The sequence below is a fragment of the Saimiri boliviensis genome, chromosome 1 (genome assembly GCF_048565385.1).
Source record: "Saimiri boliviensis isolate mSaiBol1 chromosome 1, mSaiBol1.pri, whole genome shotgun sequence".
NCBI lineage: Eukaryota > Metazoa > Chordata > Mammalia > Primates > Cebidae > Saimiri > Saimiri boliviensis.
The window spans coordinates 145807006-145832379 of NC_133449.1; the positions used below are offsets into that span (position 1 = coordinate 145807006).

General features: G+C 42.1%; 1 protein-coding gene across 4 annotated transcripts in view; it reads left to right on the forward strand.

The window, feature by feature from the left end:
* Positions 1-23098, forward strand: part of HYDIN (HYDIN axonemal central pair apparatus protein) — a 444836-nt gene extending 421738 nt beyond the window's left edge. For all 4 annotated transcript variants that reach the window (XM_074406071.1, XM_074406078.1, XM_074406090.1 and 1 more), the window contains 6 exons: positions 1597-1809; positions 2963-3126; positions 3984-4134; positions 12243-12473; positions 19039-19263; positions 20981-23098. In XM_074406071.1, the coding sequence (XP_074262172.1) occupies positions 1597-1809; positions 2963-3126; positions 3984-4134; positions 12243-12473; positions 19039-19263; positions 20981-21463 (1467 nt within the window). In that variant the 3' untranslated portion in view covers positions 21464-23098. The remainder of the gene's footprint in view (positions 1-1596; positions 1810-2962; positions 3127-3983; positions 4135-12242; positions 12474-19038; positions 19264-20980) is intronic.
* Positions 23099-25374: the final 2276 nt, after the last annotated feature.

The window sequence follows — 25374 nt, forward strand, 5'->3', positions numbered from 1 at the left end:
AGCTCCTGATCTCTCCCTGAAACCTGCTCCTCCCAAAGTCAACCCCACATCAGTAAAGGGCATCTCCATTCTGCTCATTGCTCATGTTAAAAACTTGGGTGTCATTCTTGAACCTTCTTCCACTTACACCCAAGATACCATACAGCACTAAATGTATTGGCTCTTCCAAGTACAACTGGAATATATCCACTTCTCACCATCCCCAGTGCTACCAGTGCCACCCAAGCCACTGTCATCCCCCATCTGGTCTATTTCAAGTGTCTTCTAATTAATCTCTTCCTCTGTCACCTCCAGGCATCTAGAGCAGTTCTGTTAAAGCACAGATCAAATCGTGTCACTCTGCCCAAAACACTCTTAAGTCTTCCTTCTTCAATTAAAAAAAAAGTCTCTACCATGACTCGAGGGCCCTGCATGCTGTTCCCTTTTACTTTATCTCCCCCTCACTCACTTCACATTTGCTGCACTGGCCTCCCTGCCTTTTGTCAAACCCAGGAGCTTTGTAACTGGCATTTCCTCTGCCAGTTACACTCAGGCTCACTCAGGCTCTTCCCCAGACCTCCCCTACTTCATCCTTCTTGGTCTGTAATCAAATCCATATGCTCAGTGACACCTTTCCTGATCACCCTGTGTAAAAACTCAAACCCACTCCCAATCTGGCAGCCCCTCTGCTTTGTCTTTCCCCTTGGCACTTATTTCTACCCTGCACACTCTATACTCCACTTGTATGCCTGTCTCTCCCCACTAGAATCTCAGCTCAAGGGCAGAGATTTTTGTTATTTTGTTCATTGCTGTATCTCCACCACCAAGAACCATGCCTAACACATAGAAAGTACCCAATATGTGCTGAGTGAATGAAAGAAAAATAAACAGATCCATTGAAACTCATGATGGGAAGCATTGTTAAAGTCAGTCTTCCAGTGTGGCGCTTCCTCAAGGACCTAGAAATAGACATTCCATTTGACCCGGCCCCAAAGGACTACAATTCATTCTATTATAAAGACACATGCACACACATGTTCATAGCAGCACTGTTTGCAACAGCAAAGACCTGGAACCAGCCCAACTGCCCATTGAGGATAGACTGGACAGGGAAAATGTGGCACATATACACCATGGGATATATGCAGCCATAAAAAATGCTGAGTTTGTGTCCTTTGTAGGGACATAGATGAATCTGGAAACCATAATTCTCAGCAAACTGACACAAGAACAGAAAATCAAATACTGCATGTTCTCACTCATAGGCAGATGATGAACAATGAGAACACATGGACACAGGGAGGGTAGCATCACACATTGGGGCCTGTTGGGGAGGGGCCAAGGGAGGGACAGCAGGGGGTCAGGAAGGTCAGGGAGGGATAACATGGGGAGAAATGCCAGATGTAAGTGACGGGGGGATGGAGGCAGCAAACCACATTGCCATGTGTGTGCCTATGCAACAATCCTGCATGATCTGCACACGTACCCCAGAACCTAAAGTACAATAAAAAATAAAATAAAATAAATCAGTCTTCCCCAGCACACATTCTGTACCTCCGGTCCTGGAGACAGACCAAGGGGACGTGCCATGGAAGATGAGGTGTCTGTTTCTTCCAGGTGGTGAATTTCACGTGCCAGGTGCGGTCCAAGCACACACAGACCATCCTGCTATCAAACCGCACCAACCAGACCTGGAATCTGCATCCCATCTTTGAGGGTGAGCACTGGGAGGGACCTGAGTTCATCACCCTGGAGCCCCACCAGCAAAACAAGCCCTATGAGATCACCTACAGGCCCCGCACCATGAACTTGGAGAACCGCAAGCACCAGGTAGGCTTAGGCCTCCCCACTGGTTTCCTGGCAGGTGATGGTGACGCTGTGTGAATGAGGTTAAAAGACACTTTGGGGCCGGGCACAGTGGCTCACACCTATAATCCCAGTACTTTGGGAGGCTGAGTCAGGTAGATCGCCTGAGGTCAGCAGTTCAAGACCAATCTGGCCAACATGGCAAAACCCCATCTCTACTAAAAATACAAAAATTAGCCAGGCGTGGTAGTGCACACCTGTAATCCCAGCTACTTGGGAGGCTGAGGCAGGAAAATGGCTTGAACCTGGGAGGCAGAAGTTGCAGTAGGCCAAGATTGTACCATTGCACTCCAGCCTGGACAGCAGAGTGAGACTTCATCTCAAAAAAAAATAAAATACACTTTGGAAGCTGAGAGTTCAGAGAATGTTAAATGGGGAGCACCCAGATCGTGTTGGAATCGTGAGGAACTATACAGATTATCAAGCTGTGGCTTCCTTTTTTCATATTTTTTCATGTATAGGGGATTCTCCTAGAGCCAGGGGCTCAGTTCTAAAATGCAGTCCAGACCAAGCATCAAGTAATTAATGTTTCACTTAATTGCATAAATAACATAATGGTGACTGTAACAAAAAGTGGCCACAATCTTTCACCCTATTAGGAAATGAGCTTTTTCTTCTATGTTCACTACAAATCCTTACTCAGATATAGCCATAACTGTCATCATAATGTACCGTTTTACATTCAGTTTCTTTTCACTTTACAATATATCACTAGCATTTTTCTATTTTACTATGCAGTCTTTGTGATAATTATTTTTAATAACTGCCTAATATTTCACTGAATGAGAGTTCCACAGTTTGTTTAACATTCCCATTTGTTGAATGTTTATCTATAAATTTTCGTCAACATTATGGGTGGTTCTTATAGATATGCATAACTTTTTCCTATGGAGGGATTTTTCTTCAGTAAGTTCTCTGGAATGGGATTCCTGGCTCAGATACATATGAACATTACCTGTCTCCTGAAATATATCACCAAGATGCTTTCCAAAGTATTATGTTTATTTGCAGAGGCTTCATTATCCTCTATTAATCCTGGGTGTCTACATGTCGGATAGGTACCTAATAAATAAAAAAATGCTGTGTGTCATTCTGCTCTCATCCTTATTCTCCTTAGGGCACCCTCTTCTTCCCCCTCCCAGATGGGACTGGCTGGCTGTATGCTCTGCACGGGACTTCTGAGCTCCCCAAAGCTGTAGCCAATATCTACCGTGAAGTGCCATGTAAGACCCCCTACACTGAAGTCCTGCCAGTCACCAACTGGCTAAACAAGCCCCAGAGGTAAGGGGGTGGGGCATGGGGTCTGGGTGGGGAGATGGAAGAAGGACTTCCACCATCTAGCCCAGTCATTCCCCTACTTAGGGCCTCTAGAGAATGTGGAGGGGCTCGAGGAGTCAGAGACAGAGTTCCCTGATGTGACCAGGCATTTCCTGAACACTAGTCCTCTAGAGAGATTCTCCTTTCTGTGCTGTTAGTTACTTGTAAGTTCCCTAGAACAAGGCCTGGCACAAAATAAGCATTCGATAGATGTTAGCTGTTATCATTATCATAATGATAATCATCACTGTGATTACTGAGTCCTCTGTCTTATCACCTAAGCCACTGGCCAGAGAAGCAAGTCCTCGGATCTTGTCCTTGCAATAGGAGCAGAGTGGAAATCAGGCACCAGGAGAGCTCAAGGCCAGTGAGCATGGTCCCCTTCTTTTACAGAGAAGGAACTCAAGCCTGGGAGACAAGGCACAAAGTACTGAAGGCTACCTGCTTAGCATAGTGGGTAAAGGCCCGACCTAAATTTGAATCCTAGTTCTGCCAATATCCAGTCATGTTACCTGAGCATCTTATCTTCCTTCTCTTGGCCTCTGTTTAGTGACGTGGAGATGATGGTGCTATGTATTAATACCTCCTACAGATACTGCAAGGATTAATGCCTGTAACACACAGAGCACTCACTCAGTCCCTAGCACATAATAGGTGGTCAGTAAATGGCAGTTCCCATTATTTTTAGTGACAGAGTAAAGACTAGAACGCTGGACCCTTGCACTTCCCGTAAAATCAGTACAGCTAGCACTCTTTCCTCTTTCCTTTGGGTTAATGGTCTCATTTCCTCTCCCCTCTTGTGTTCTCCTATGCTGCCCCAGATTCAGGGTCATCGTGGAAATACTGAAACCAGAGAAGCCAGACCTAAGCGTTACTATGAAGGGCCTTGATTACATTGATGTACTGTCTGGCTCTAAGAAAGACTACAAACTGAACTTCTTTTCCTACAAGGAGGGGATATACACTGCCAAGGTATGTACATGGCAAAGGCACACCCTGGAACTCAGGGCATTTACCCTGAGTTTGATCCTAGTGTTAGCAAGTAAAGATGGCCACCCACAGTCACTGCTCCAAGACATCACAGAATCTCTCACACATGAGCAGTTTCACCTCATTCATGTAGTGGTTTAACAAGTATCTATTCAGCGCATGCGCCTTTAACAAATATCTATTCAGCACATACTGATTCCCAGTAATACATCCGTGACCTGAATAGGCATAATCTCTGTTCTCATGGAACACACAGTCTAGTGGAGAGAGATGGATATTATTCAAATAATTGCACTGTGGATGTATAATTACAAAATGAGATAAGTGCTTTGAAGAAAAGGAGCATGTGTGGATCTGTAGCTCATGGGAGAGGGCAGGGTTGAAGATAACATTTGGGAATTTTTCACTATCTATATAGTATTTGAAGCTATGATGTGGGATGGAATCACCAGGGGAAACACTTTAAAGTAAAAAAAAGAAACAAAGTATCTAGGAACACAGAGAGAGAGAGGTGGGGGGGAGGGTGCTGCCAAGACGCATCCAGCAGTGTGAGATCTGGTTTTCTGCAATAACTGAGTAGGCTGTTCTAATCACATCTAAGCAGATCAGCATTTACAGACGGACAAGATTTTAAGAAAATCTCAAAATTAAGAAATCATCAAACATCTAAAAAAACAGTTACCATAAAATAGAAACGTCAACTCAATAAATCAGAACCTCTGAAAGGAAAGAGTTATTAAAGCCAACAGAAAACTTTAAGTGAGTATTATTCATATCCCCAAAGGGAGAAAATCACACCCATGAAATAAGGATAAGCTATTGTGAAAAAGAATCAATTAGAGACTCTAGAAATGAAAAATAGAATATTTAGAATAGAAAACCATAGAGGAAGGATGGACTTTATAATGGAGATTACTAATAAGTTAGAAGATGGAGCTGAGTAGTATCTCCAGACCTTATCCCATGAGGACAAAGAATGGAATGAAATGAAATAATAACAAGCATCAGCAAAGATATGGAGACATTGGGACCCTCATACACTGCTGGTCGGGGTATGATATGGTGCAGCTGCCCTGGAAAACAGTCTGGCAGTTCCTCAAATAGTTAAACATAGAGTGACCATACGATTTATCAACTTAACTCCTAGGTAACACCTTAGAGAAATAAAAACATATGTGCACACAGAAATCTGTATAATAAATATTCATAGCAACATGATTTCTGTGAGCCAAAAAATAAGGACAACCCAAATTTTCGTGAACTGTTAAGTGTGTAAGTAGAATGGAATTTGGCAATAACAAGAAATGGAAATAAAATATTGATACATGCTGTAAAACATTATGCGAAGTGAAAGAGGCCCGTAACAAATGTATGCTTTGAAATGTACATGAATGTATGCTTTGAAAAATGTAGGTGAAAGAAGCCATTCACATACTGTATGATTCCAGGTGCATGAAATTTGAAGAATAAGCAAATCTACAGAAATAGGAAGTCAAAGAGTGGTACTGAGGGCTGGAGGGAATGGGTTGGGGAAAAGAGGAGTGACATAATGGTTATACGGTTTTAGGAATAATGAAAATGTTCTAAAGTTTACTGTAGAGATGGCTATGCTGCCTTGTAAATATACTACAAACCACTAAATAGAACACTTTAATGGAGGATTGTATGATATATGAGTCATATCTCAATAAAGCTGTTTCAAAAAAGAATGAAAGGAAATATGAGACAATATATAAATCAAGAAGTTCTAATATCTATGTAATGGGAGCTCCTGAAATAGAAACAAGATACTAGAAGGATGAAAATATTCAACAAAATAATTGGAGAAATATTTCCAGAGCTTTTTAAGAAGATCCAAGTCTTCTAATCGAGCAGGTCCACCAAGTTGTCACACAGGGTGGATGAGAGAAATACTCACATCTAAACACATCAGAGCAAAGTCTGAGAAAACCGGAATGAAAGATAAAGTCCTAAATGATTCTAAAGGAAATAATAATCACAGTAGCATCAGACTTCTTGTGGCAACACTAAATACAAGAAGATAATGGAATAAGCTACCCAAATTTCTGAGTGAGAATGATTATCAATCTAGAACTCTTTTTTCAGACAAAACTCTTAGGACAGCAAAACATGGACTTGCAAGTACTCAAAGTAACTGACCAGGGCCAAGCACAGTGGCTCATGCCTGTGATCCCAGCAATTTGGGAGGCCGAGGTGGGCTGGCACGCCCCTATAGTCCCAGCTACTCAGGAGGCTGAGGTAGGAGAATTGATTGAACCCAGGAGATTGAGGCTGCAGTGAGCCAAGATGTCACCACTACACTCCACCTGGGCAACGGAACAAGACCCTGTCTCAAAAAATAAAATAAAATAACCCACCTATTGTGTGCAAACTCCATCTGAAAATAAATACTATAAAATTAAAAGTTTTTAAATTAGCAAAGCTTAAAAAATAAGTAAGTGAGTCGTGCTATGGCTCATGCCTGTAATTCCAGTGCCTTGGGAGGCTGAAGTGGGTGGATCACTTGAGGTTAGGAGTTCAAGACCAGCCTAGCCAACATGGGAGTTTCACTAAAAATACAATTTTTTTACTCTCTGCTAAAAAGAGAAAAATTAGCTGGGCATGGTAGTGCATGCCTGTAGTCCCAGCTACTTGAAATTCTGAGGCAGGAGAATCAATTGAACCCGGGAGGCGGAGGTTGCAGTGAGCTAAGATCACATCACTGCACTCCAGTCTGGGCAACAGAGTGAGACCCTGTCTCAAAAAAAAAAAAAGTGAATCAAAGAGGGAACTACAAGGATATAATAAGCAAAGAATCAAAATTAAATTGACAAGTAATTTTAAATAATTGTTAAAAGACAATCTACCATAAATATTCACATAACCTGAACACAGGAAATAGCAAGGGAAAGAATAAAATAAGGCAATGATAAATATGTCCTAAATCTGGAGGAACTGAATGGGGGAAATAAGAGAAGTTTTCTCATTCAGAGAGAAGAGTAGGAAGAGAATAGAGATAATCATAAACTGTAGATGTAAACCAAAAAAATAAGTAAAGATTTGTATTAAAATATAAGACTTTGGGGTAAAAATGACATAGTGAACCCAGATCACCAGTCTCCTTACAGTAATACATATTGAAATTAAAAATAAAAAACATTTTTTAAAAATAAAAAGCATTTCTGCTTCTGGTTATAATGATTACAATACTCCATTTTATACTCCTCCCACCATAAATAAATAAATAAATAAATAAATAAATAAACACATAAAACTCAGCAAAATTTCTGAGACAACTTTTCTCAGGCGTTGGGCAACAAGCAACACAATACTGTAATCTTCCAAAGGGAAGGAAAACTCATGACATGAATCCTCACAATTATCCTGGTTCTTTGCCTAGGGACATTCCAAGAGCATAGGCAGAGTAGATTTAACATAATTCTTAAAGGCCTTAAGATTTTCAGAATAGTCAATGAGCATTGGCTCCAACTGAAAGTCACCAGGTTCATTAGCCCCTAACAAGAGTCATATATCCTTTAAAACTTTGAAGCTAGGCATTGACTTTTCTTCTCTAGCTATGAAAGTCCTAAATTACATGCGCTTCCAATAGAAAGCTGGCTTATTGACACTGAAAATCTTTTGTTTAATGTAGCTACCTTTAACAATTATCTTAGCTCAATCTTTTGGATAACTTACTGCAGTGTCTACATCAACACCTGCTGCTTCACATTGTATTTTTATGTTATGAAGACAGCTTCTTTACTTAAACCTTATGAACCAATATTCAGACTTCGGCAGTTTCCTCAGTTCCTCACCCTTGATAGAATTGAAGAGAGTTATATCCTTGTTCTGGATTAGGCTTTGGCTTAAGGGAATGCTATAGCTCTTTTGATTTTCTATCCAGACCACTAAAGATTTCTCCATATTAGCAATAATCCTTATTATTTGTGAGTTCACTGGAGTAGCTCTTTTAATTTTTTTAAAGAACTTTGCCTTTGCCTTCTTAATTTGGCTAAATGTTTGGTGCAAGAGGCCTGGCTTTCTGCCTAGCTAAGGTTTTGACATGTCTTCCTCACTAAGCTTAATTATTTCTAGCTTTTGGTTTAAAGTGAGAGCCATATGATGCTTCCTTTCACTTTAACTTAGATGTCGTTATAGGGTTATTAATTTGCCTAAATTCAATGTTATTATGTCTCAAGGAATAGGGAGGCCCGAGAAGAGGGATAGAGATGAGGGAATAGGCAGACAGTGGAGTAGTCAGAACACACATAACATTTACTGATCAAGTTCACTGTCTTATATGGCACAGTTCATGGCACCCCTAAACGATTACAATAGTAACATCTGTATTAGTCTGTTTTCACACTGTTATAAAGCATACCCAAGACTGGATAATTTCTAAAGAAAACAGGTTTAATTAACTCACAGTTCCACAGGGCTGGGGAGGCCTCAGGAAACTTACAGTCATGGCAAAAGGGGAAGAGGCACATCTCATATGGTGGCAGGTGAGAGAGTGGTGAGCAAACAGAAAAGAGCCCCTTATAAAGTCATCAAATCTCGTGAGATCTCACTCACTATCATGAGAACAGCATGGGGCAAATCACCCCCATGATCCAATCACCTCCCACCGGTTCTCTCCCTTGACATGTCGGGATTACACTTCAAGATGAGATTTGGGTGGGGACACAAAGCCAAACTATGTCAACGTCCAAAATCACTAATCACAGATCATCATAACAGATACCAAAATAATGAAACAACCAGGCATGGTGGTTCATGCCCATAATCCCAACACTTTGAGAGACCAAGGCAGGAGAATTGCTTGAAGTCAAGAGTTCAAGACCAGCCTGGGAAACACAGCCAGACCCCATCTTTATGAAAAATAAAAATAATGGAAAATTTTCAGATATTATTAATTACCAAAATGTGACACAGCGACAAAAAGTGAGCACATGCTGTTGGAAAAATGGTGCTAACAGACTTGCTCAACACGGGTTGTCACAAACCTTCAATTTCTAGATTTAAAAAAAAGCAATATCTGCAATGTGCAATAAAGCGAAGTGCAATCAATGGAGGTGTGGCTGTATTTGAAAAACTAAGTATTGAAATTTTCCTAATTTGATTTTTTTTAAACTATGGATGCAAGAAACTTGGCAAACTTTAAGCAGAAGAAATACAAATAAAACTATGTCTATACACACCAGGCATAGTTTCATTTTCAAACTGCCAAAAACCAAAGAGAAAGAGAAAAGCTTAAAGCAGCTAGAGGAAGAAAAGACATATTACAGAAAGAGGGACAGCAGTAACAATGGCTCTCCTAGGTTTCTGGCTTCTCCAAGGAAAGAATGGAAGCTATCTGTAAAGTGCTGAAAGGAAAGGAAACAGTTCACCCAAATATCTTTATCCACTGAAAATGTCCTTTAAAACTGAGAATGAAGTGGACATTTTCACATAAAAGAACCTGTGAGCATTTGTTGTGAGCAGATTTACATTACTGCACAACATGTGAATAGATCTTCTTCAGTCTGAAGGGAAATGATATCAGGTGGGAACTTCAGTCTGCAAGAAGAAAAGAGGAGCTCTAGAAACGTTAAATACCTAGGGAAATACAAACTGTATATTTGGAGGTCTTTTTCTTGGATTTCTTAAAAGATAACTGACAGTTTATAACAGATATAATACCATTCTAAGGTGGATGTTCTTATGTATGTAGAAGTAAAAGGTATGACAACGAAAGCACCAAAGATGGGGTGGGCAGGCAAACGAAGTGATGCCAAGGCAAGGTTATTATTACCAGTATGAGGTAGGAACCAGGAAGCATCCATTGTCAAGTGGGAAGTGATAAAATATTAACCTTTAATAAATGTTGATAAGGATTCATTGCTAGCTCTAGAGGAACCACTAAAAATTATTTTAAAGGCAGGGTGCAGTGGTTCACGCCTGTAATCCCAGCACTTTGGGATGCTGAGGCAGGTGATCATCTGAGGTCAGGAGTTCAAGACTAGCCTGGCCAACATGGTGAAATCCCGTCTCTACTAAAAATACAAAAAATTAGCCGGGCATGGTGGCGCATGCCTGTAATCCCAGCTACTCAGGAGGCTGAGGCAGGAGAATCACTTGAACCCAGGAGGTGGAGGCTGCAGTGAGCTGAGATTGCACCACCGCACTCCAGCCTGGGTGACAGAGTGAGACTCCATCCCAAAGTTGTTTTAAAATATGACTAAGAAGCCAGTAGAGGAAATAAAATGTATTCCAAAAGATTACATATCAATCCAAAACAAAGCAGGAAAGTAAAAACAGAAAAACGACAAGTAAAAGGGACAAGTGGAAAATAACTAGCAAGGAAGCAGACTTCGGGCCAAACATATAAACAGTCACTTTAAATGTTAGAAGCTCTTCAGGACACAAAAAAGTTGAAAGTGAAAAGCCAGACTATATAAAGAACTATAACCATCTCATAATAATGAGATAAACAACCCAATGTATTAGAAAGGACAAACTGCTTGAATAGATCCTATTTCACAAAAGTAGCTATGTGAACGATGAGAAAGATGCTGAACATTGTCAGTCACCAGGTAAACATCACAAGAAGTCAGTTGCAGGGGTGAAGGGACAGTGCTGTGTAGTCACAACACAAGTGCAAGCTCTGGAGTCAGCTAATCTGGGTTAAAATCTTGGTCCTGACCCTCCTTTGCATGGGACCTTGGGCAAGATATTTGACTTTGCTAACTGACAGTTCCCTTAACTAAAAAAATAAAAATAAAAAAAAAATGGCCAGGCATAGTGGCTCACACCTGTAATCCTAGCCCTTTGGGAGACCAAGGCAGGTGGATCACAAGGTCAGGAGTTCGAGACCAGACTAGCCAACATGGGGAAACCCCATCTCTACCAAAAATACAAAAATTAGCCTGGCGTGGTGGTGGGCACCTGTAATCCCAGCTACTTGGGAGGCTGAGGCAGGAGAATCGCTTGAACCCGGGAGGCAGAGGTTGCAGTGAGCCGAGATCACACCACTGCACTCCAGCCTGGGTGACAAAAGTTAAAAAAAAAAAAAAAAAAAAAAAAAGGTGAAGTGGCATAATAACAGTGCCTATGGATTGTGTGCTTTGACTAAGTGTTTCTATTCCCTGGTATGCAGTAATCATTAATTAACTGTTAGATGCTATTGTTGTTATTAAACTATCCCAGCAGCAACAGGAATAGGAAGAAAGCCCACTGTGGCCGGGTATGGTGACTCACACCTGTAATCCCAGTACTTTGAGAGGCCAACATGATCACTTGAGGTCAGGAGTTCAGGACCAGCCCGGCCAACATGGTGAAACCCTGTCTCTACTAAAAATACAAAAATTAGCCAGTAATGATGGCAGTTGCCTGTAATCCCAGCTACTCGGGAGGCTGATGCAGGAGAATCACTTGAACCAGGAAGATAGAGGTTGCAGTGAGCTGAGATCATGCCATTGCACTCCAGCCTAGACAACACAGTGAGACCTGGTCTCAAAAAAAAAAAGAGAGAGAGAGAAAGAGAGGGAGGGAGGGAGGGAGGGAGGGAGGGAGGGAGGGAGGGAGAGAGAGAGAGAGAGAGAGAGAGAGAGAGAGAGAAAGAAAAGAAAAGAAAAGAAAAGAAAAGAAAAGAAAAGAAAAGAAAAGAAAAGAAAAGAAAAGAAAAGAAAAGAAAAGGAAAGGAAAGGAAAGGAAAGGAAAGAAAGAAAGAAAGAAAAACAGGAAGGAAGGAAGGAAGAAAGACCGGCCGGCCCATTGCCACTTACCTCAGAGGTCTCACTTGTTTTCCAGAGGTGGCCAGCTGTCCCCCCAGGAAAGTGCTGGCATTGGACAGTCCTGCTCTAGCCTCTTCTAAAGCAAGCCCAGGCTACTTAATAATCTCTCATCGGGGAGGAGCCAGACTGGAATCCCTAATGAGAAAAGCTGGCTGGCAAGGATCCCGGTATGTTGCAGGGGTTCTGTCACCCTGCTACCTGTGCTTCACATGCCAGACAATGCTAGCAAAGAGAAGGAGCCCTTGAAAATGTGCAGAAGACCCTCGGCTCACCCCAGCTCTTCCCTCCTTCCTCCCTTTCTCCCGGTGAATGCAGGTGATCTTCCGAAACGAGATGACAAATGAGTTCCTGTACTACACAGTGAGTTTCAGGGTCATCCCTTCAGGCATCATCAAAACCATCGAGATGGTGACCCCCGTCCGGCAGATTGCATCAGCCTCCATCAAGCTGGAGAACCCTCTGCCCTACTCGGTGACCTTCTCCATGGAATGCCGGATACCAGATATCGCCCTCCCCTCCCAGCTGGTGGTGCCTCCCAACTCCGAGGTATGACCCCTTGGCTGTCAGGGGCTCCCTGAGAGCTGTGATAGTGGCCTCCACCCCTGAGACCTCTGCATCCACATTCTGCATCCCTGGAGGGTGGGCCGGCCCTGGCAGTGGTCAGGAAGGCAGGGAATGGGACTGTCACCCTCATGCTCCTTTCCTCATTACTGAAGTCCTCACATGAGCTTGGGCAGATAGTTTGGAATTCTCTCTTATTAACCTTGTCTCTATGATTTGTTTGCCTGCTTTGTTCCAGCTAAAACTATTTTTGTTTTGTTTTGTTTTGTTTTGATAATTACAAAAATAGTATAGAGTTCAGGCATGGTGGCTCATGCCTGTAATCCTACCGCTTTGGGAGGCCAGGGAGGGCAGATCACTCGAGGTCAGGAGTTTGAGACCAGCCTGGTGAAAACCTGGCTTTACTAAAAATACAAAAATTAGCTCACTAGTAGTGGCAGGTGCCTGTAATCCCAGCTACTTGGGAGGCTGAGGCAGAAGAATTGCTTGAACCCGGGAGGCAGAGGTTGCAGTGAGCCGAGACCACACCACTGCACTCCAGCCTGGGCGACAGAGTGAGATTCTGTCTCAAAATAATAAAATAAAATAAAAGTGATAAAGAATAGATGTGGTGAAAGGAAAACAAGGTACTTAATAATGCATGCGTACATAGATGTATTACTTCAGGAAGGAGCAAAAGAAAACTTTGACAGTGGTTAGGAGGGCATGGCTGGAATTAAAGAGTTGTGAACTGGTAGGGAGATGAACTTTCTTTGGATTCTTTTTATCAGGTTATCACTCCAAATTCTCCCTGCCCAGATTCTATCAAATCTCTTCCGTTTCTCCAACTTCAGCCCACCTGATGAGTGCCTGTCACTCCAGGCCCAGCCGACTTCCTTCCCGTTCAGAATCTACAGTCCATTTTGTTCTTCAGAGCAAGTCTCCATGCCCTTTAATTTTGATCTTTTTTATTGTGAACTATAAAATCTATACTGAAAAGTCTATAAAACATATATATATATGTATTCCTGTAATGTATTGCAACATGTATTTCAAACAAATAATTATGAAATAAATATCCGTGTAAGCAAAACCCAGGCCAAGAACTACGAAATTGCCATCACCTCAGAAACCTCCTTCAGCCGTGTGCCCCTCCCCAATCACAACACCCTCCTTGTCTCACCCCTCAGAGTTACAGTGTCCTTATTTTGTGGTAATCATTTTGCTGTTGTTGTTGTTTTTGAGCAACACAGTTTAGATTTGCCTGTTTTTGACCTTTCTGTGAGAGAAATCAGAGCACATGCTTTCTGTAACATCTTTCTTTTCTCAATGTCGTGATTGTGACGCACGTCCGTTCTGTTGCACGCAGCTGATGTTCATTTATCTTTGCTGCTGTGGAATATACTTGTTTGTCTACTACTATTCGGTTCCTTTAATGGGTTATTGGACTACTTAGATTTTCTGTTGCTTCCTGAGTCAGTAATAAGATCATGTTCATTTCCTCCGTATATTAAAATGTTGGTATAAAGTTGTTAATATCTTATTACCTTTTTCATGTGACATCACTTTTTCATTTCATCTCACTCTGTCTCCCAGGCTGGAGTGCAGTGGTGTGACCATGACTCACTGCAGCTTCAACCTCCCCGGGCTCAGGTGATCTTCCTGCCTCAGCCTCCCAAGTAGCTGGGACTACAGGTGCACGTCACCACACCTGCCTAATTTTTATATATTTTTGTAGGCTCATTTTGAACTCCTGGGCTCAAGCAGTCCACCCACCTCAGCCTCCCAAAATGTTGAGGCAGGTGGATTGCTTGAGCCCAAGAGTTACAGACCTGAGCCACTACGTCCAGCCATATTTGGTTTTTAAATCCATCCTAGCAATCTACTTTTCACTGGCACATTTATATTATTTGTATTTAATAAATTGACCTAGTCAGGTTTATATAGCCCCGTGTGCTTTCTCATTACCGGTTGTTCTGTTTTCTTTTTCTCCTTTGTTTTGTAGATATCTCTTCCTGTCTTGTCTTCATTATTGCTCTGCTCATCGTTCACTCTTTTAAGATAATAAATTTGTGTATAATTCTACCATCCTCCTTTTCCATTGCCCATGCTAGATTTTTTCATACTCTTGGGAAGGAGAAGGTAGCCTAGGTATCTAAGGCTTTCTCCTCTACTGTAACTGCAAAATGTTGTGTGTTTGTTTTTTTTTTTTTTTTTCAAATATAGCCTTATGCTTTTAACATTTATTTTCTCTGTTCTCATTCCCATTTTTTTTTCTGAGTTCTATTTTTCCTGTACCCCTAGTGTCTCTCAGTTGTGGTCAAATAGATTCTGCTTTCTTAGATTTCTCTCCATGCAGGTGTTTTATCTTAGAAAGGAGCTCAGTCACTTGGCTTTGGGCATTCAATGGCCTATACTGCCCCATACTGTCCAGTCCTATCACAACAGTTTTTGCAGTTTACCGTAAACTGGAGCCTGAAATCATTCCTCTACTTTAGGCTGCTGTTGTCAAATTGATCTGTCGGGTTTTCCAGGTTTTTGCCTGTTCATACAATGTCAGTGGAATAAAAGTTTCCCAGGTTGCATGAGATCCCTTAAGATGATTCTGGGTTCTCAAGCTCTCAGGACTGATGATCCTTTGCCTTCCTTCTGCTTTTCCCATCTAGTGGCTGATACTGTACCCATCTACTAGTGTTTAGTAGTTTGGTCCTATCCGCTAGTATTTGGGGATTTGAGGGGTTATCTTTGCACTTAGTTTTATTATAAATGTCCGTGCGGCCAGGTGCAGTGTCTCGTGCTTATAATCCTAGCACTTTGAGAGGCCGAGGCGGGTGGTTTGCCTGAGCTCAGGAGCTCAAGACCAGCCTGGGCAACACAGTGAAACCTTGTCTCTGTTAAAATACAAAAAATTAGCCAGGCATGGGCAGCATGTGTCTGTAGTCCCAGCTACTTGGGAGGCTGAAGCAGGAGAATTGGTTGAACCCAGGAGGCAGAGGTTACAGTGAGCCCAGATTGCACCACTGCACTCTAGCGTGGTAGACAGAGTGAGACTTCATCTCAAAAATAAATAAACAAATGTTGACCATGCGTTCTTGCTGCTGTTAACCTAGTAGATATGTGTGTTTTGTGGTGAGATTTGGGGAGATACTAAACCATGTTGCTACAGTCATCTTGCCCAGAGCCTGGAATTGCTTTTCACATGCTGTGAGCAGGAGTCAGGTTTGTTGTTTTTTTTTTTTTTCCAAGTGGATATAAATTGTCTCATGCTGTTTTTACTTAAAAGGCCATCTTTTCCCTGACTGCTCTGCAGGACTATTTATGAAATAAATCAAGTTCATTTACGCATGGGTCTGTTCTAGCTTTTCTATGATATCATAACGATTTAATTTGTGAATTTGTGCCAATATCATAACATCCTAATTACTACCCACTTAGAGTAAGGTTTGATGTCTGATAAAGCAATCAATCCTTCCAGCTTTATGTTGAGACTTACTAACCTCTTATCTTACTGTTCTGCCAGAATATTTTAGCTATTCTTGGCCCTTTACATTTCCATATCAATTTTGGAATCAGCTTGTCAAGTTCCTCCATAAAAAAAAAAAGAAAAGAAAAGAAAAGAAAAATAACCTGTTGGGATTTTGATTGGGATTACATTGAACCTCTGGATTGTTTTGAGAATATATTAGTCATTTGTTGGTCCATCACAAATGAACCAAAACTTAGCAGCTTAAAACAACAAACGTTTACTGTCTGTGCAGTTTCTGAGGATCGGAATTCAAGAGCAACACCTTGGCTAGGCGGTTTGGGCTCAGGGTCTCTCAGGAGGTTGGAACCAGGTTATCAGCCAGGACTCTAGTCATCTCGAGGCATGACTGGGGCTAGTGAATTTAGACTGTTTCTAAATTCACTCGTGGTTGCTGGAAAGTCCTTAGCTCCCTGCTGGCTGTTGGCTGGAGGCTTCAGTTCCTCACCATTCGGGCCTCTCCCTAGAGCTTCTTTCAGCATGGCGGCTTGCTTCCCCTAGGATAAGAGACCTAAGAGAAAGAGTGCACAAGAAAGGAAGCCACAGTCTTTCATCATTTAGTCTCAGAAGTGACATGCTATCCTTTCTGCTATATACCGTTGATCACATAGGTCAGCCCCTGGTATCATGTAGGAGAGGACTACATGAGGGTGGGAATCCCCAGAGGTGGGGATCATTGAGGACCATTTTGAGCCTGTCTATCATAAGGAGGATTCATATCTTTACAATATTGAGATTTCCAATCCACGAGCAAGTGTCCGCTTGTTTAAGGCCTTTTTAAGTTCTCTCAATAGCGCTTTTTTGGTTTTCTATGTAGAGACTTTACTCATCTTCTGCTAGGCTCATTTCTAAGTTTTACATATTTTTATGCTATTATAAATAGTATCTTTTTAAATTTTCATTCTCTATTTGTTGTGAGCATATAGAAATATAATTGATTTTTGTACATTGATTTTGTACCCAATCATCTTTTACAATTCACTTATTTCAGGTTGGTTGGTTGGTTGGTTGGTTGGTTGGTTGCTTGGTTTCTTACTCTGTCACCCAGGCTGAAGTGCAGTGGCATGATCAAGCTCACTGCAACCTCCACTTCCCAGGTTCAAGTGATTCTCATGCCTTAACCTCCTGAGTAGCTGGGATTACAGGCGTGCATCACCATGCATGGGTATTTTTGTATTTTTAGTAGAGACAGGGTTTCACCATGTTAGCCAGGCCAGTCTCAAACTCCTGGCCTCAAGTGATCCTCCTGCCTGGGCCTCCCAAATTGCTGGGATTACAAGTGTGAGCTGCTACACGTGGCTATAATTCACTTATATTGTATATTGACTTTGTACCCAACTATCCTCTAAAACTCACTATGTTCAGGAGAAAGACGGGCATCCAATTTTTGTTTCTCCTATTATTCTTGCTGAATTTTGGTATCAACTTTACGTTGTTTAGAGTGGGTTCCCTTTTTGTTTTTCCTCTGAGAGAAGCTGTAGAATACTGGCATTCCTTCATCCTTGATTGTCTAGTATAACCTACAAGTAAAGCTTTATGAACCTGGAATTTATTTAAGGGTTTTTTTTTTAATTACTGATTACATTTCTCTAATGGTTATATTAATAGAACTATGTGGGTTTTCTATATCTTCTTGGGTCTGTTTTTTTAAGTTTTGTTTGTTTATACATGTGTCTATTTTATCTAGTTTTTGAATTGTGATAAAATTATCTAAATTCTTATACTACATCTTTTTTTGTTAAACATCTGTAACTTCAGTGATATTCTCTTTTTTTTTTTTTTTTTTTCTTTTTTTTATTGCATTTTAGGTTTTGGGGTACATGTGATGAACATGCAAGATTATTTTTCTTTTTTTTTGTATTTTATTGCATTTTAGGTTTTGGGGTACATGTGAAGAACATGCAGGATTGTTGTGTAGGTGATATTTTTCTTTTTAAAAACATTTTTTTAGAGATGGGGTCTCACTGTGTCTTACAGGCTGGAGTGCAGTGGTCTGATCATAGCTCACTGCAGCCTTAAACTCCTGCAATCAAGGGCTCCTCTGCCTCAGCCTCCTGAGTAGCTAGGACTACAGGCATGCACTGCCACACTCAGCTAATATTTTTTTAATTTTTTTGTAGAAACGGGCTCTCGCTATGCTGCCCAGGCTGGTCTCAAACTCTTAGGCTCAAGTGATCTTCCTTCCTCACCCACCCAAAGTACAGGTGTGAGCCACTGCACCCAGTTGGGTGTTTTTCAGTAAGAACTAGTTATTTTTTAAAATACCTGCTCGTAATAGAATAAAACTTTACCTATATAAAAGTATATGAAATTGAAAATAAGTCTCCAGAATCCCATTTTCCCATACTAGCATAGCTACTGGTGACAGTGTGGGGTACTTTCTCACAGTCTCTTTCTATACACGCATAGACATACTCTTTACCAAAAAAGAGCTCATACTATATATGTATTTCTGGAACCTCCTTTCTTCCACTTAAATTACCATCAACACCTTTCATTTCAGTGTGTACTGCTCTACCTCATCCTTTTTAGTGGCTGCACAATATTCCACTGAAGTGAGAAAACTGTAATTTATTTAACCAATATTCTACTAATGATACATTTGAATTGTTTTCCTTGTTTTGCTATATAAGGAATGCTCTTTGGTTCTTGCTTTGTTTTGCTATGGGCAATAATGAAGGATGGCAGAATCCAGGGCACTGTTCTGAGATTAGCCATGAGCAAAGAAGGGGCTGCCGAAGCTTCAGCCCTCCTACGGGCAGCACTGACCCATCTTCACATCTGCCTACGTGTGCTTCTCAGGAGAAGGTCCAGCACCTGCACTTAGATTCATAGGGATCCCAGATACAGAATCACCCAGACTAGAGAAAGCTAGGAGGGGAACAAGGGAGGGACGGTGGGCTGGTATGGACAGAGGTTCCCCAGGGGCAAGATCATCATGAGCATGAGCACAATTTCTGTCCCCAACCTGCCTATGGAGCCTTGGGCAGGTCTGTAGGTGATGAGTTAGTCTTTCAGCATGACAGGAGCCTCCGTCTTCTCTTCCAGGGCACGTTCTCATTTGAATTCCAGCCCCTGAAAGCTGGAGAAACGTTCGGAAGACTGACTTTGCACAGCACTGACTTGGGTTACTACCAGTATGAGCTCAATCTGAAAGCCACGCCAGCACTTCCGGAAAAGCCCGTTCACTTCCATACTGTCCTTGGCAGCAGCCAAAACATGCTTGTGAAGTTCATCAATTACACACGGCAGAGGACAGAATACTACTGCAGGGTGAGCAGCCCCTGCTCTGCCCTCTACCCTTCCCTTGCAAGAATGCTGGGTCCAAAAACAGTGAGAGGAGACACAGAGGGAGAATGAATGTGAGACTCAGAGAGACTCAGGTGCTTCATCGCCATGGTGACACCTGCCTCAGAGGCCTGAATCTAGCCTGGAAGTGCCCAGCTAGAAACAAACAGCGTCAGGCCTGAGTTCCGCCATTATAGACTTTGTGTCTTAACAAGCTGTGATGGAGGGTAGGGGAGTCTTGTTTCCTATAGCACACTCAGGGATCCAGAGAGGGAGACAGTATAGCTTAGTGGTCATGACATCGGCTGCGGAATCAAACAGACATGGGTTTGAATCCTGGCTTCACCACTTATTCTTTGTATAAATAAGTTGCTTAAGCTCTCTAAGCCTATCTATAAATGGGACTAATACCCCCGACCTTGCAGGATTGCTGTAAGGATTTTAAATATGTATCTAAAGCCATTTTCTTAGAGCCTAGCCTATAGTAAGTGCCCCATATACATTAGCTGTTATGTCAGTTGAAATATAGGTTCAACTACTAAAACAGAAACCCAAAGCTAGGTGCAGTGGTTCATGTCTGCAATCCCAGCCCTTTGGGAGGCAGGTCGGAAGATCACTTAAGCCAGGACCTGAAGACCAGCCTGGACAACAGAGCGAGACCTTGTCTCTATTTTTAAAAATAAAATAAAAATGTAAAAAACAGAAACCACAAATATAGCAAATTAGATGTTGGTTCCTCTCACAAATAACAGTCTGAGCATAAGCAGTTCGAGCTGGAATCTCAGCTTGCTGACACCAGGCACCCAACACCTTCTGTCCCAATGCTTTGCCCTCTCCAGGGAGTTGTTTTGGTCCACATGGGCCAAGATGGTTTATCGGGACACCCACATTCCAGCCAGCTACAAGGGAAGAGGGGACAGCTGCATATATCTCCTCCACTAATGTTCCCTGGAAACAAACTTCACAGGACCACACTTATCAGCAAAGGAGCTAGGAAAGGTAGCTTTTGTACTGGGCGGTCACATGCCCAGGTAAAATCAGAGACCTTGTGGCTGTAACCAAGAAGCAGAGGCTCTCGATGAGTCTTATCAGCCAAGAGAGGCTAAGTTATATGCACTAACAACCACAGAGGCTTAAGATGAAGACTTGTTCCTCATTTGAGCTATCTACCAGAGAGGCCGGCAGGGGAACCTGCTCATCTCAGTCCCTCAGGACTCCAGCAGCATCTCAGATATTTCCAGTACAGTACCGGAGAGGTGAAAAGACCCTGACAGGAGTTAAACTGGCAATGAAAGGCTCTAGCATGGAAGCGCACCTGTCGCTTCTGCTCACAGCCAGTTGTCTGAAACTAGCCCCACCCATCCGCAAGCAGCCAGGATGTTTGGTCTTCCGTGTGCGTGGAAAGAAAGAACCCGATATAGGGGACCAGCCTCCGTGACTGCCCTATTGACATAATCTGGCTGTGTGTCTCAGTGCACATTATTAACATCTCTTTGCCTTTGTTTCTTTGTAGCAAAATGGAAATAATAATCAGTCATGCCTACCCTGCAAGGGAGTTATCAGGACACAACTTTACAGCATTCCCAGTCTCACACAGACATAGTAGCTTGATGTCCAGGGGTGGAGGGACTGGGGTGGACGTGAGCTCCTGTTGTGCTCCTCAGGATCTCCCGTGAGCTGAGTTTGGTTTTTCCCCTTTCAGACAGACTGCACAGACTTCCACGCAGAAAAAATCATTAATGCAGCCCCAGGAGGCCAGAGCGGCACTGAAGCCAGTGTGGAAGTCTTCTTCGAGCCCAGCCACCTGGGTGAGACCAAGGGCATCCTCATCCTATCATCACTTGCAGGTGGGGAGTATATCATCCCCCTCCTTGGAACGGCTCTGCCTCCCAAGCCCCAAGGTCCCTTCCTGATCCGAGCCGGGTATAGCATAATCATCCCCTTCAAGAATATCTTCTATCACATGGTGACCTTCTCCATCATCGTGGAGAACTCAGCCTTCAGCATTCGCGCTGTGGAGTCTGTGCGGCCCAAGAAGATCAACAACATCACAGTCTTCTTTGAAGGAAACCCATCCGGCAACAAAACCCCCATCACCACCAAGCTGATTGTGAGCTGCCCTCCTGGTGAAGGCAGTGAAACTGGAATTAAATGGGTTTATTATCTGAAGGGGATCACCCTTTAGTGGTAACCAGAGTTACCTGCATCAACCAAAAGCTATGCATTGTCTTAGCCTGACAAAGACTAGAGAAAACAATAAAAATTCTAAAGGAACAGTTTTTATTCTTCTCATACAATTATAGGGGCAGTTATTTCCATATTACATGTTTTCCAAATATAGATATGAAATATCTATTTCATATTAAACATTATAACTACACACAACAGATCTATATTTTAGACAAATGAATCCTTGTAAGTCCCTAAATTTAGTTTCTTGACATCGCCCCAAAGCTTAAGTACTTTGTAATAATCTCCATTTCTCACAAGAAGGCACAGGTATCACACTAATAACCTTCTACCATACAACACTTAGCAGCACGTGACGCTGGGCACTGCAGTTTCTTTTTAAAATCCAAAATGGTGGGGTTTCTCCTTGCCACGGTGCGCCAGAGCAGAGTACAAATCTGAGGCGGAGGGAGTCATGGTAGGACAGGCATTTAGAAAGTTTCTCCCACTATTTGACTGAGTATTGGTTGAAAGGAGTGCTGCTGAAACTGTAACCAAAGGAGGCATTACGCTTCTGAAAAAATCTCAAGGAAAAGTATTGCAAGCAACAGTAGTCACTGTTGGATCAGGTTGTAAAGCAAAGGGTAGAGAGATTCAACCAGTTAGTGTGAAAGTTGGAGATAAAGTTCTTCTCCCAGAATATGGAGGCACCAAAGTAGTTCTAGGTGACAAGGATTATTTCCTATTTAGAGATGGTGACCTTCCTGAAAGCTACATAGACTGAAATAAATCACTATTGAAATGGCATCAACATGAAGCTGCCCATTCCACTGAAGTCCTAAAATCTTTCATGACGTAAATAATTTCCATATCTCTCTTTCATAATAAACTAATGATAACTAATTTTTAAAAATCCAAAATGGTTTAAAAAGCCCTTAAACATGACTATTTTGATGTCATGATGGCATTTTATTCTGCTTTCACATAAAAGCCAAATAAGTATTTTCAAAGGGATGAACAGATAACATTAGGGCAACCGAGGGACACTTCCATCACGTTTTCTCTGGGCTTTTATGCTATCAGTGTCCGAATCCCACATCTGTCCTACACAGAAAGTTCTCTCTGAAGTCCAGGACCTGGAGAATGGCTAATAGAGATCCCAGCTTCCCCTGCCACACACACACTCCCAGCCTTGGATAGCACTTGGAGGGAGAGCAGGAATTCCCGACCCATCTGCACATCAGAACCACCTAACTCTCACTCAGACCCTCCCTCAACCCCATCTGATTTAATTGGTCCAGAGAGGGGTGTGGGCATCTTTATTACACATAGAACTTGTCCAGCAGAGTTGAGAACCTGTGCTACAGCTCGGTCACCTGCCCAGCCATTTGTGCTGCAACTGAGTTGGGAAATCCCTGCCAGGGAAAGGACCACACCTCAGTTTGATATGTTGCAACTGCCCCTATTTTGTGTGCACCTAAAACATGGTGATTAGTGCCTTTTTTCAAACATCACTCTGGAAGCTTCACCTCCAAGCAGCAAGGGGGCACCTGCCTCAGCCCAGAGACTTGGCTTCCCCTGGGTCTTGTGGTGTGTATTAATAGGACTACTTACTTATCAGCATCACCTTTTGAAATAAAGATGGTTAAAGTCTGGCCCTCGAATGGATTTGCTTCTGCAGACATACACCTCTGACTGAGGGTCCCCCTGCATCTACCTGCTCCACATACTCATCCCCTACAGCCCTCCTGCAAGAGCGGGAGGAGGCTGGAAGAAGATGGCCTCTTGGGAATGAATGCCATAAAGAAGTGTGTCTTAAAAATGGTCCCTGGGCCAGCAGCAGTAATATCACCTGGGAATTTATTAAAAATCCAAATTCTCAGTCCCCACATCAGATCTATTGAATCAGAAAGTCTACAGGTGTGGCCCAACAATCTTTTAGCAAGCCCTTATACTTGTCAGAGGTGGCTTTCACGGAGGGAGACTCTTCTACTTCTTCTGCACCTTTCCACAACCCTAGCCCAGTATACTCCAGGACCAAAGAAGCTTTTTCTAGAATGTCGGTAAACACAGACCCTTACAGTAGTCCTCCCTCCTCCTCAGGGGATATACTCCAAAGTCCCCAGTAGATGCCTGAAACCACAGATAGTACTGAATACTCTACATACTGTGGTACTTTCCTTTACAAACATACCTATGGTAAAGTTTAATTTCCAAATTAGGCACAATAAGAGATGAACAACAATAACTAATGATAACATGGAACAATTATAGTAATTGTTCCAGCATCACTACCCATGTGCTTTGGAGCCGTTATTAAACTAAAGTTTCCTTGAACACAAGTATTGCTGTTGGAGAAACTGCTTTGCACAGTTTAAGATTTAGGTACAATTTCTTACAATGTCATCAGCAGCCTCTTGCTACGAGTTATGTCATAACTTTTACATGCCTTGTAATAGTGACTATGAATTGTTGTTACAGAACTATTACAAGTTCTAGCATCGTAAGAGATGCTTGCTTCATCCAAGCATCATACAGATGCAGATGAATTATAACCATGAAATGATGACCAGTATGCAGTAGGGCGCATCAGTTATCCCCTAATCTAGAAGAGTTTCAACAGGAATGGCCACAGGTCAGAGAAGAGGAACAAGGGTGGAAGGCAAGGGTGGCCCTTGGGCTTTATTTTTGGCACCACTGCTATTTCAGTTATGCATAAATAATCTTACCTGGTTGGGGTTTTTCAAGATATTAGAGAAAAGAAACACTTCTTTTTAGAAACTTCGGACTTACAGGTGGACACTGGTCTGGGTCTTGAATAAGAAACTGGTTACTTAGTAACCTGAGTCTGAATGTAATTTCAGGATAAAAGAGTACTTCTGTTAAAAAAAATTCCTTACTGTTTGAATTATTAAAAACTGTATCACATTTTGACCCTTGGGAAATTCAGTTCACCTCTAAGAAAAAGCCAAACCAAAAAGCAAAAGAAACAGATGAAATATTTTATTAGATAAGGGTCCCGTGGTGATCAACACACTCTGGAGAAATAGAACTGAACCATTCCCATTGATTTACATTTTTTGAGTGTTTTGCATCAACCATCATCAAAATCCTAAAACCAAACTTTGCAAGACATTTGGAGATGTTCTTGGCAGTACTACTACTGCTTGTTAGTGCACCTACCTTCATTGATAGGATTGTGTCAGCAAAGATTTTAAACAGCAGTGAAAACCCCACCAGTATAGAAAAATACATTTTTTATGGATTGTTCTAGACACCCTATCTCCATGACTTGCTGAGTTTGGGATTAGCCTTTGTATTCATTTTCTATGGCTGCATCACAAATTACCACAAAACTTGGAGCTTAAAACAGTACAAATTTATTATCCCACAGTTTCCCTGGGTTGAGAGTCCGGTGTGACCTGGATTCTCAGCTCAGGGTTCCACAAGGCTGAAATCAAGGTGCTGACCATCTGCATCCTCATCAGGAGGCTCAACTATGGAAAGATCTGCTTGCAAGGACCCTCGGTGTGTTGGCAAAATTCATTTCCTTGTGGCCACGTGACTAAAGTCCTTACAGGAGAGTCTCTCTTCCACTTCAGATTTCTTCTCATCTCTTCTAAGTACTCACTTGATTCAGTTAGCCCACCCAAGTTAATCTCTCTTATTAATTCAATGTCAGCTGATTGGGGACCTTAATTACATCTGCAAAATCTCTTCTTCAATATTGCATAATATAATCATGTGAGTGATACACAGCCCATTATGTTTACAAGTCTTGTTCACACTGAAAGAGGGGATAATACAGGGCATGTACACAAAGGGGTGGGAATATTGGAGGTCATTCTAGAATTCTGCCTACCTTTGCCATTCATTCATTGTATCCCTGTTTCTGATCTATGAGTTGAGGATAATATTCCATTTCCA